Genomic DNA, 13747 nt, shown 5'->3' with positions numbered 1-13747 from the left:
TTTAACTGGTTTTTAACCTCTTCAATATCACTTGCGGATTGATCTGATGTCATCATATTGTGCAGTCTTTTTTCCAACAGATTACGGTGTTTTTATTACTTCTGTTTTTCTGTAAACTATACTTAATGGCCAATTCTCGAAGTTTATCCTTGCCTTTGTCCCACCAAACTGAAATGTCATCAAAAAGAGGCTTTTGACTTTGCCAAAATTTCCAGAGGCTTTCTTCTTGGTTTTTGAAATGCGTACATGACAGGTGACTGTTATTGAATTTCCATGTCCCTTTCCCACGTTTTACACCTTCTAAAGATTCCATATCAACTACAACTGGTTGATGATCTGAAATAACACAAGATAAAATTTCACACTTTTTAACCTCAGTAAACAAGTCACTCGTGAGGAGCCACCGGTCCAGTCTGACTTTTGTCTGATAGTTCTTTTTGTCTTTGCAAAGTCTGTGCCACTCGTATTGGAGAAGATGTGGGTGTAATCTTCTCCAAACATCAGTCAGATTGAACTGATTCATCATAGCTTTAATCTCCTGTACACTACTATCATTACACAACCTAGCTGAGGATATCTTATCTTTGGATGTATCTACAACGCAGTTGAAATCACCGCCACATATTATGGAATCTGATTCATGATCTCGTGAGGCTTTTTCAATTTCCTCACTGAGTAAATTGAAATAGTTTTTTTGTTCCTTAACAGAGTTTGGAGCATAGATGTTCAGAAGTAAAATATTAACATTGTCATATTTTAACATAGCAATAATAGTTCGTCCTTCGTGAGCCATTTTAATTACCTTAATGTCAAGTTCGCAATCTTTCTTCCAGAGTATGGCTGTTCCTTGCTATTGTTTTATAGTTGTTCCATATTCCCTCATCACCCCATTCTTTTGTCCATGCGTCAGCTTCAATCTGTGATGCACAGTGTGTTTCCTGTAGAAATATGATGTCTGCTCTCTGTCTTTTTATGAATTCAAAGCATTGCTTCCTTTTTGTTGGGTTTCTTAACCATTTGTGTTAAGTGTTATCAGCCTGTTCTTCATTTATCTTAGTAGTAGTTGTTATGTTGTTTTGCTTTATTCCACCATTTTCGTTTTCCGTATCCACACTATTCACACTTTCCACACAATCCATGGTGTCCTCTTCTCCTTGCAAGTCACCATCTTCCTGTTCATCATCACCATCACCTTCATCTTTACCGTCATCATCGTCATCTTCATCTCCTGATGACAGCAGGTCATATTTGTTAGATGTATGTACCTTAATTCTTCTCCATTTTGTTTTCTATTTCTATGCCTGACTCTTCTTCTTTGACCTGGTGGTTTGAATGGTGTCATTTCTGTTTGTTCATGAGATCTTTTATCTGGGTTGTACTATCTTCCCGCATGGTTGCCTGCATGTTATCGGTTCTTTCCATCTTGAGTGTATCTGGAGCAGCGGCCGAGTCAACAGTACCACTTGTGTTTGTTGACTTTGCCGCATCTTTTCTTTCTTTTCGTTTCTGCTTCCAGATTCGTTGACTTTGTTTCCAGATCTGGCACCTACTTCTTCCATCTTTTTGTGTTTCCATTTGTCGGATTGGTTTTGCTTGCAGAATTTCCGTCTACTTTGGACACTTCTTGCTTGTTGAGACTGTAATGCCCACCATTTTTCTGTTGCTGTTTTGTACTAGTAGAATCGACCAATGTGGTTATTTGCTGTTGACGTAATCGTGACTGATTGAACCATTGTCTACAGTCTTTACGAAGATGCCCTTTTTTCCCGCATGCTAAGCATGTCTTCGCTTTTGGACAGGTTTGTCCAATATGACCGAACATGTGACATATGTAGCAAATTACCGGTGAGCTTACTTTAGCTGGTTGATCTTGATAACTTATGTCGATGGCTGCACCTCCATGCCTTTCAAAACATACATACTTGGGGATATCTTGTTAATCTTCATTCTTATCACCATTCTTCGCTCTTTTGATATTTTATAAGGATTGGTTTTCTCATCTTCCACTTCGCCATACATGTTTAAGAATGCGATGATACGGCGTACATCCACTTCGGCGTTTAGGTTATCCAGAGTGACTTTTTTGATATCAGTGTTAAGATCATCTGGATAAATCCTATCACCGTTGTCAGCCATTATTCCCTTCTCCAACACTGATTCCTTTAGTTGAACATTTCTCAGCGTCAGGAACCATATCCATGGTTTACCCAATACTCCTTTAATAAGGCCATCTATGTCGTCTTCATCTATCTCTTTCTTGACCATTTTCCAAATAGCATCTCTTGTTGTCCAAGGTTGAAACTTGAAGTTGAACTTCACGGTTCTCGTTGGACGAAAGTTGACTATTTCCAAAGCTTGAAACTTAGCCATAAGATCCTCCCCATCAGCATGATTTGCCATTGATTCATCTTTGCTGTTTCCCACACACGTAGCTACATCCATATCCATTGTATCGATTAGCTTATTGTTGTGGAGCGTCTCCTCATTGTCTCTGCCTGGACAAGGCACGTCAACACGGCCTGCCATTGCCACTCAAAATCCTAGCCAAACTCCATTATATGGCGTCTTATCTCCGTTCTAGTGCTCACGGTCACAGCTGATTGTGCGCCCTCTGCGACCACATCGCAGTTTTCTTTCGATCTGGTTCTCATATATTGACCTCTACGTACATGACGTCACAAATTACCATAACGTTTGTCATTGCTCAGCGAGGACATATCCACTGCCAACCGAGGGCATCTTGCGACACCCCTAGCAACTCCGTCCAGATCCTAACTTCCTTGTCACTAAATCGTAAGAGTGAAGAGAGTCTTAAATTGAATGCTGTTTCAGGGAGAGACAGGTAATAGCTTGCCGAGGCGAACCGTGGACGGAAGACGGTATACGCATGAGAGGGTGATTCAGCGCTTTGCTGGTTCTAGCTGGCGGTAAAGCAAAACGTTTGACGCTGCGAGGATTAATAAGCTTATCATTCGGGTCAACATAACAATCAAGCATGGCTGATACCCTAGCAGTTTCTCAGAGGAGCAACAGGTGAGGCAGTATTTTGACAACAAGCACCATATTGGGTTTTTATTTGTACTGTAACTTGTGGTAAAGCTGTGAGTGTGACGGCGTGAGATAGCAGACAAGAGTTTAAAGTTGAACATTAACGTCGGCGGTACGAGCAATGGGAACACCAAAGCAAAGCGATATTGTTGACACACCTCCATGGTTTACCTTTGAACCGATTGCAAGTCATACTGCAACTGCCACTGCGCTGCATTCAGATGAATCACCATGACTTAGCTGAAAATGTGTAGACTCTGCAAGTCGTTGGAAGAAATAAGGTTGCCTAGCTCCTTTGAATAATCATAATAGGAGAGTTTCTTTTTCAAGTTCCGTCGTGTATTAGGCTAACCCTTGTTATGCTCAGTAGCTGCATTCATGCTTCCTAACTTACACAATAGGAATGGTGGCCTATTCTTATTCCGCTCGATATGTGATTCGAGTTGGCCCAATTACATGTATTCGGGTCGGCCCAATTGTATTCAGTAATATACGAGACAGCCACTTTAATTTGCATGTGCGGCTCCACACAGGCCTGTCCTCAGAGCCACGGCACTGGGATAGTAAAAACATTACGGTCCCGTGAACCAGAATTTTCCTCAAGATCGTCTGTGCGAAGAGGTTCATGATTTTAGAGACCCTGAAGGCCGGGTAGATCTGTCGTTGCATGTCGCATGGCCTTATTTTATTCAGTAAAGAAACTCTCCTATTATGTAATTATACAGACACAAGAGTAGGCCTACTTGTCAACAAAACTTTTCAATTTGCTTGTCTGTTCGTTGATTTTTATCTGTATTGTTTAGTTTTTTGTTTGTAAATTTGTTCAGCTTTGCGTGTCACATTCAGGTATATTAGTCTAAACAATCTGTTTAATGATCAGAATTAGCCACACCCCTTCAGTTTCATATATATATAATCAAACCCGAGCTGTCACACCCATAGTGGTCGAAGTCCTTCGTGTATTCTATACGTCACGATCTCTCCGAGACGAGTCTTCACAATGGCTAAGCCGGCTTTGAAAGTTAACAATACACACACACTCCCGTAATGCATCACCGCACCCTACATAAAATCACTAAATTTGGTATATAGCAAAAGCTAGCGTTTACATTTTTTGAACAACTGAATAAATGACAATTTAAAAATTGATAAACGCAGGTGAGCGGTAATAATTGGCCACTGCCGTCATAACACGTAAGACTTTAAACTACCGTGACATTTATCCCCCTACGCCAAATAAGTGAGTGTCCGACGTGACCTTGATTCATACATACTTCTATTTAACGCTTTCATGAAGCACGTATAGCAAGAAAGTGGGCTTTGAGTACTTATGCCTGTTTGCTAAAGAAACCAAACCGACAGTTTATAAATCTGGGCATTTACTGACAGAAACCCATTTTCTTTCGCTTTGGTCTTTACCTACAAACATCTGTGAATAAAGAACAAACGAGGTCCCATTCCAGACCAGCCAAACTCAATGTTTGCAATTGAATACATTTAACCTTTTAACCCTTTGAGTGCCATTATTGTTCCCACCGAAATTTAAATGCGACATTTTACCAATTTTTTTTAGTATTTCTATAATTTTTTGGTTATTTTGGACCAAATGGATATCACATTTCAGTGGCTACAGTTTTTTATCAAAATATTGGCAAAAATCTTTAAAAAAATTTACTGGGGAATATTATACAAAGGTGACAAAAATTGACTTTGGCGCTCAAAGGGTTAATGACTCCAAAAGTTCGGCTGACAATTGTTCGTCAGGTCTAGGACACTTGAAATAGGCTTCAAACGATCTTGTTGTGAAATTCACTGACATTGCTGTTCGCTTGAAAATACACAGTAGTGGATTCCTTGACTTGGTCATCCAATACGCTAGACTAAGTAGTATTCTGCGCCGAAGATTCCCCGTTGTGTTTTACCGCCAATAAACACCCAGTTCTATCTGTTCTTCATCTAATTTGTTTTTCCTTTTAAAGGATAGAGTCGTCGGAACTGCGCTCAAAGGTCGTATGGGACCCATACGACCAATGGCAACAATGTATCCAAGGCACAATGGTGATTGATGACAGTTAAAACATGTCTGTCATAATTTATCATCGTATAATTTAAATGTTGCAGCTATGATGATGAGGTGCATCTTGATATCGTGCGCGAAATACATTGTTTGTCAACAAGAAACTCGCACAGGCGCAGTTCCGACGATAATAACCCATTAGGAGCATGAAGCTCTGATTATAAATGGTGTTAGAACATTACGAAAACTATCAGTTCATTACCAGATCTTAAAAAAACCTCTGTCCTCGGAAAATACATCAACTTCTCGCCTTATTTGCTTTTCCGACAGAAACAGACGGTCGTGTAGGTACAGATGGAAATGGGTACCATCATCGGCTGCTACGCTGGAAGCCACGGAGACAAAAATTCTTCGACGTAAGTCGGAAAGTCCATTTTACTGACAACAAATGAGAGGCTGTGTTTGTTTGTTTGTTCGTTCGTTCGTTTGCTTGGTTTTTGAACGTTATTTGTCTGTTTTCCGTTCGTTGGTTAGCTTTGCATTGATACATTATTCGTTCAGTCATTCTTTCATTCGTTGGTTCGATCAAAAAAGTTTTTGCTGATCGAGTTTGACTCCACCGTGGAGAACATAACGCATTAAGGCAGTGCGCGACTCGATTGATTCATTGGTTCGATCAAAACAGGTTTTTGTTCATCGAGTTCGACTCCAGCGTGGAGTATTCCTACATATGCATTACGGTAGAGCCCGCCTCGAAAGTCAAGGGTACGACTTAAACTTTTGCTCAAACTTTCTTCAGTGAAACTTTTACTATAATTACCAAATAAACAATAAAAATATGGCGTCACCGTGCAAATTTTAGTATTAGAGAAAGAAATAACCTAACGTATACCAACATTTAAAATTCAAATTTGGCCACGGTGACCAACCCTGAATTAACTCGATGAATCGAAGAAATACAAAATTTTCCTTTTTCGGAAAAAAACTAAGAAGGTAAAAAATGTAATACTCCAAGAGCTTTAAAATGAACCCTCACAAGTGGTAGATCAGTGATTGTGAAATTTAAGAGTCCTGATTTCTGTCACTGGGGCGCATTCTACTTTAAGAGCAAGTACATGACCGATGGACCAGATACGTCCCTCCACTGAGACATCGAATCGTGATAAAAGAAAACAGCACAGCGAGCTAACGATGCAATATATACAGTATGTACTCTATGTTTAAATTTCGTCGAGAAGGTATTCTTTATTTTACAAGCTTTGTTGACAAAATGTTGATGTAAGGCAGACTTTTCATTTATAGTAAAACTTTCTACAGTTATTGTAATATTTCAGGATATAAAATATAAACCACGCTTCAACTTGCCTGCTGGGCAACTTTGTTAGTAGAATAATTATTTCATAGTTGTTATTCTTCAAGTGTTGACTCGACAGAATCTTAAGTGCATACCCCATACGTCGAATCTTACGGGTTCCGTGATTTCACCTATAGCATTGGTATTCACTGTGCCGAAAAATACACTGTTTCTATGCCCACTAAATTCATCTGGTATCTGTACCACAGGTGTCAACACTGATTATGAAGGTCGGTTTGTGTCCCTTGGTGAAAGCCTTGGAAGGCTTTGGACCGTGACTTTCAACCCTACAAATTCCGAGAAGACGCCCTTTGTGTTTGTGCACGGCTTCGGGGCTGGTGTCGCCCTCTGGGCCAAGAACATTGCCCCTCTCTGTCAACAGAGGCCCTTCCACGCCTTCGACTTGCTGGGCTTCGGCCGCAGCTCCAGGCTCAAATTCCCGAGGGATGACGCCGCCGTCGAGGAGCGCTACATCAGAAGCATCGAACGGTGGAGAGTAGAGATGAAACTCGATAAAATGATCCTCGTGGGCCACAGCTTCGGCGGATACCTCGTCACCAGTTACGCCTTGAAGTACCCCGACCGTGTGAAACACCTTATTCCCGTCGATCCATGGGGATTCCCCGACGCCAAATTACCCATCCTGAGCAGAGCAATTGGAACCGTGTTTACTGGCAGGAATGGGGCGGTTCTGTCAATTCTACGGGTCGCCGGACCATTCGGTGAGTTGCATCACATATCACGTATTTATTTCACACCAGGTTTCACTGCATGCAAGTCGATTTCAGAGTGACTGACCCGGTGTGCAACACACAGGTTGTGAATTAACACGATTTGAACTATATAGGGATAATGGCAAGGTTCTGTATTTTAATAATAGTAAGTCTTTATATTTCTTCCGAATATTAATAATGTGTTACAGGTATGTTTTTCGCTGCCATTATGTGTTGTATCAAACTGTAAGGGTATTTAGTCACGTGATCATCCCAAACCAATCCAAATCGTGTAATTGCCAACAATGAAATACACTGTACCGCTCATGACTACGGAAGTGCGGCCTCAGAACTACACGTAAACTTGAAATGTAGTTGTTTTCATTGTGAATTCCATGTGTATTGTTCAAATTTAAGTACTTGCTGTTTCATTTACCCAGAAGCCATTGTCTTACATATGACATACTCAAACACTTAGGCACATAAACTATTGTATTATCGCATTGTATGAGATACACCAAATATTCTATTACTAAAATTTCGACCATGCATTACTTTTATTTATTTATCTTATAGGTTTAGACATCATGAACAAAACCCGTCGTGACCTTCGAGAGAAGTATTCTGACCTTTTCGACGACAACACCATCACTAACTACATCTACCATTGCAACGTGCAGTATCCTAGGTAAGTTTGCCACTGAGAAGGAAAACTAAGCACATTTAGTGATACCAGGGTGTTGGTAGCTCCATGGTGATACTGACTCAAGCGAATGTAAGAAACAAATGTGACACCTGAAATAATTTGCCTAAATGGATTTGATATCGATTGTACCTGTTACACTTTTAGAGATTTTCTTTCGTTGTTGTTGTTTGTTTGTTTGGTTGGTTGTTGTTGTTGTTTTGTTTTTGTTGTTGTTGTTGCTGTATTTGTTGTTGTTGTTACGCCATCATAGACATGAAAGTGCGCCAACTGAATGAATTGGTGATGGAGCTAATTTTCAGAGCAAGTGATGGGAAGGAGCTAATTTCAGAGCAACTCTATTATAGAAATAACGGGCGACGCACTGATCATAAATTAACGTTTATTTATGGGCAAGGGCGAGAGGAAAGCCAAAAATTAACGGGCGAGGCTTGCCGAGCCCGTTCATTTTGGCTTTCCTCGAGCCCGCGCCGGCCCATAAATAAACGTTACTGGTCAGGGCGGAGTCTGTTATTTCCATTATATTATCAACGAACCCAAGAAAACCATCAAAATTTGCGAAAATTGCCGAATCCAAGCGAACGACAACTGGGCCCAGAACTGAGCAATACGCGACGCACAGTCACGCTATAAAATTTTGGCAAATCCGGAGATGTTTTCAGAAAAAAAAAGTATCTCAACTTGGCTCACAAGTGCTCCATTTTATTTTGTGATTGATTATGATTTACGTTTCAGCTGTAAAGTTACGATACTTCGAGTTGTTAATCTTATTATTCATATTCACGGGTATGTAAACAGACCATTACTGTGTATTTATGGTCAGTCACGTGCTTCAGCTCGACCAATCAAAATGCGACGGGCTGGGTATGGTAATATAATATTGGTTGTAAACGTCGGGAAACGAAATAACTGTCTGTCAAGTCGAACTTCTTCCATGTCGTTTTCGACCTTTGATACCCGAATCATTTCTGCATCATCTCTCTCTTGCTTACAGTGGTGAGAAGGCGTTCTCGACCTTGTCGGAGTCCCTCGGATACGCCAAACGACCAATGATTAACCGCATTGAAGAAATGCGCAAAGACGTTCCAATAACCTTCATATACGGCAGGGACACCTACAGTATAATTGATCCAAGCGTGGGCGAGAAAATCCAAGAAATGAGACACGATGCACAAGTGGAAGTCTTTGTAAGTCGTGTCTCTCAAGGAGCCAGTGGCTATTACTTTTGATGTGGTTTTTTTCGCTATTCTTTTTTTAATGTCAACTACAATTTCTTGGTCTACCCCCAGAAGCACTGATACGCAGTATTCGGACTTAGCCTGCACATGACTTGTGTCGACTGCATCGAATATTGTTGACGACTGAATTCAGCTCCGAACTTGAATTCAATTGTAAACAACGACTGCGAATATTTCATGTACCAGACGCCCTGTTGACAAGCTAAATAGACGGTGTTTCAACATTCTTTTGGTGGTAGAAGAAAAATTTGCAATTGACATACATAACACAAATAGAAAAAAAATCAAAAGTAAAATCAAAAGTTATAGCCACATATACTGGCTATGGAATCACTCTAACAACTTCAAAAATTTATAGCGCCAATTTCACTTTATCTGATTGCCTTGTGATTCAAGATGAATCGAGTAATCAATTGAGATGTATCGATGTAAATTTACAGTGAGAAAGGTCACGTTCTTCCAGTGCTGTTTCACCGATTCGATCCTTCTACAGCCACAGGCGCATGTATATCGTTTTTGTGATGTGATCTTATTTCACCCATGTGATTTCTAGATATGACTCATCTCCGTTATACGAAACGAGCCTCTTTTTTTTGCTTGTTTGTATAGGGTTATTTCCCGATTTTTCATGGTATATTGCGATCAGCTGAGTCAAGCGGGAGACATCGATGAAATTATCTGAAATATTTTAGCAATGTCGTCGCTAGCTCAACCGTCTGCCAGTGGCTGAAACCCCAACCCTCAGAGAACGTCCTAAGTGGTGTACGTTACTCTGCACTGAACACTGCGAGCGCCTGTGGCTGTAGTAAAATTTTGTGGATTCTCATTTAACATGTCCTGAGCTAAAAAAGACTCTTGCCATTGTGATAGACTCTCTCTTTTATAACCCAGCATGTGCATCGGCTAGATGCAGATGTTTACAAGACGGTACATCTTCACTTTTATCTTATCTCGTCCTCTGATAATTTCCCCACAGATCATAGACAACGCCAGTCACCAAGTATATGCTGATCAGCCGACCAAGTTCAATAACGTGATGCTACAAATCTGCAAAGATATACAATGACCAATGATAGTGAAATAATATGTCTGTCGCCTGACAACCAGACAACGAAACAATGCTAGATAATGTGGGAATCCGGGACGACGTCGAAAACGCTGTTGTCAATAGTCAACAACCTTCAAACAACGTCGACGATGCGACATCATTCTGAAATATTCAAACTCAAATCTACATCCACCTTGCCATTATAATAGCTTTTCTAATGCGTTTAGAACTATTATTACAGTACTAATCATAAATTAGGTCAAGGTAACTTGGTTTTGCATCCATGCGCGTAAGTTTTCAATCTTTGGGTGGGGATGCAAAATTTTCTTGCAGAATGTTCCGTCATTAACTCTACCCTGTTGCAAAACCAAGCCACGACTTTCGCATTGCAACAAGACACTTACGGCAGTCGTATTACAACCGCATTGAACTATATGGTGAACTATACGGAACACTACGGAAACATCTAGTTACACGAATGTGCATATCTGTGAGAAATCTGTCAAATGAAGAAAAATTGACTTTGTGTTAGGCCAATTTTGTGGGGGTTTTTTGGCAGTTTCCCGCCTAAATTTTGGATTTTGGATGGAGAGCATTTATTTACTTTCGCCTTGTGGCATATACACTTCAGGGTTTTACTCTCTGATTCGTGGTGATATATTTGTTTCGATACCTTTTGTATCGCACGTATACTATTACATAAGTCATTCACTTTGACCTCAAGCCAATAACTCATGAACAAAACCATAAAATGCTAATGAGATGAACGTAGCATGTGAGAGAGTTTGATCACGCATGATATATTCACATGTACAGAGGATAATATGACATTTACATGTTATTTGTATGTAAAATAACCACTGTATAGATAGGAGGTATGTTTACGAAAACCGGGGAGCGGAGAAGGGACAACACCTAGCAGTATGTAACATCCATGTATAAGAAATTAATATTGTTATCCTTGAAGATTTTGAGCCACCAGTCTACTCTGTTTCTGTATCCCGTCATCCTCTCGCTAGCTATATACTGTATACATACATCCACCCATCCATCCATCCATCCATCCATCCATCCATACATACATCCACATACATACATACATACATACATACATACATACATACATACATTATGCATATACATACCTCGAGTGTACATACATGTGGTTCTCTGCTTTCTTGGTATGTAGGTAATGTGTGCATATATTTGGATTATGTATGCATGTATGTGCCCATCATTCACTTGTACCTTTATATGAAATATTTATTTTTACATAAACGTGTCTGTATCATTATAATAATGCATGTACAGTTCTATATCTGATTATAGTGTAATTCAACATGAAATTGTACATTTGAAACTTTGATTTTATGCTACGTAGATCTCAATGAGGTTTTGTTTGAAAGGCAAATCTTACAGCACAGTGGAATTTACATATAAGGACCAGTAACTTTCGACGTGCAAACCATGATCGCGAGAGTGTTGCACAGCTTTATTTTGAAGCTGACAATACTGTTTGAAAATGTTTTCAGAACTCAAGGAATAAATCCTACTCTATAATTGTACTTATCAGTTGTGCGATTTTATCACTAAATATATATTTGATAATACTGAATGTTGTAAACATCACGCTAGCGATCATGATGAATGTAGGGTCTCATGTAAAACAAGGGTGTGACTCCCCCCACCCCCGGTCCTTGTGAGTCTGTAGCTATAGCGCCCCCATTCGACAAGGTTTTGCTTTCTGAACAGAGGATTATCAGCGGGTCAATGTACAGCACAGATCTACCAAATTGTCCAACGCAGAGTCTTCAAGGTTGTCCCAACACTCTCAGTCCCCGAGATGGAAATTTTTTGTCAGCTTTCATTTTCTTCACGGTATCAGACAAATTAGGAGATTTGTCTCCAGGTCTTCCACAAAAATTAAGGCGTTATTTTGTTCTTTAGTTGTGAGTGTGTGTACGAACGTGTTGTGGGTCACCAGATCCAACCACTACAAGTATTTCATATGCAGCATTAATTTTGACTTGCAACGAGATGACAGTGAGAATTTCAATAATCAGAACCGTGCGGTGTGTACATGAGATTTCCGGTTAAAAAATAGACACGCGTAGTCTTCATCATCATCGACGCGCGCGACAGAATGAGAAGAAAAAACTTTCATTTTCTCGGCTTTCTCCAGCCCTGATGCTCACAGCGTCTGATTACATCAGCAGCGAACAACAATCTGCATAAATTATCCAATCATCGTTAGTGTTGACCGTTTTCGCTTTCTTGCCGCAAGTCATGCCTTCGGTAACTTACGAAGTGAAGAACAAACTCGCCATAAAATGTGTGATAGTCAGACAACACAAGTCCCGTTGTTTCAGAAGCAAGGCGCATGAAAACCGTACAGCGCTCAAAAGTTGCATAAAACGTTATTTCTACCTGCCGTCCTGTGTCAAATACAGCTGTTGTTCCACTTTATCTATCAAGTGAATGTGCACTTATGGTTCCCCCCCCCCCGGGCAAGCACATGACGGTCGCGGCTTCTCCAGTCACATCAGCTGTAGTAATGTATTCAAAAGTGCCATGTGTGCATGGTCATCTAGTTTTCGGATAACCACAAACAAATCATTAAAGTACCCATTCCTGTTACACGCCACATCAAGTCCAGCCAATGAGAAACGTTTGGTGTTGTATATTCCCATGCTGATCTTCAACGTCAACCGGTCGTGAGAGGACCGTGTCTGTGTGTCCTCTGAAATTAAATAAAGGTCGGCATCTCGAAATAGGGTCGTGAGTAATGGCCGAGATAACAATGTTAAGATAGCAATTTCAGAAATAGTAACATTGAAAGCAATGTTTTATCTTGTAATTATAGAAAGTTTTTTGATATGCAATAAGATATAACAATATTACCCGACACTCATACACGTATCTAGTTGAAATTCAATAAAAGTAATCAATGTGATAGATCTTTCCGGGGGAAGGGGGCTTTCAGTTTACCATGTTCGGATTGTTTGTTTTATATGAGCAAAGCATGGTAATTTTAAGCCATGGTCTAGCATTTTTTCTCTAGGTTCTCAAATTTCCTTTTTAATATCATGTGACCTGGCAAATGATCCCAAAGTGAGATACAAGAACTGATATACTGATTTCGCGACAAGAGGGAGGCGATCACGGTTGTGATATATTTCACTGACAGCATCGATTTTGACTTCCCTGGGGTAGAGAAATCAGGTTGCAATTCGCCCTCACTCAACGATGGAACTGTCCTGTAACAATGACATTATTAGATACAGAAGCCACTGCGCTCATGGCGCTCTGTTCCCCTGGCCCTTCGAGAAACGGTGTAACGAGCATCAGGTGCTGCCAACCGGTAAATTCAGCTGATTTTACAAAATCATCCCAAAACATGTTTCTTAGCTTGGTATTCTGATTTTACATTTTTTTGACCCTGATCTTATGATTTGGAGGGGAAAGTGGAGCTGTTCTTAACTGCAACGTACGAGCATATCTGAAAAACATAGGCCCTCCCACTGACCGCTCTCTATTCTCCAGAATCTATGGTCTGCTCACTTACCACAACAGTTCAACTCCCCACTAACTTCTCTCTCACAGCGTTCTCCTCCCTCTACCTCTTT

The 13747-nt window shown here is 40.3% G+C and overlaps 1 protein-coding gene across 1 annotated transcript; it reads left to right on the top strand.

Annotated features, from left to right (window-relative positions):
- The first annotated feature begins 2684 nt into the window (after nt 1-2684).
- LOC139147531 ((Lyso)-N-acylphosphatidylethanolamine lipase-like) lies at nt 2685-11686 on the top strand. The gene is made up of 6 exons (XM_070718646.1): nt 2685-3033; nt 5396-5481; nt 6629-7141; nt 7709-7820; nt 8830-9022; nt 10050-11686. The coding sequence occupies exons 1-6, from the start codon at nt 2996-2998 to the stop codon at nt 10137-10139; spliced, it is 1032 nt and encodes a 343-aa protein (XP_070574747.1). The 5' UTR covers nt 2685-2995; the 3' UTR covers nt 10140-11686.
- Nucleotides 11687-13747: the final 2061 nt, after the last annotated feature.

This window comes from Ptychodera flava, chromosome 13, assembly GCF_041260155.1.
Source record: "Ptychodera flava strain L36383 chromosome 13, AS_Pfla_20210202, whole genome shotgun sequence".
Classification (NCBI taxonomy): domain Eukaryota; kingdom Metazoa; phylum Hemichordata; class Enteropneusta; family Ptychoderidae; genus Ptychodera; species Ptychodera flava.
Note: the sequence above shows the minus strand (reverse complement) of the source record. Positions and strands in the feature narration are given on the sequence as shown.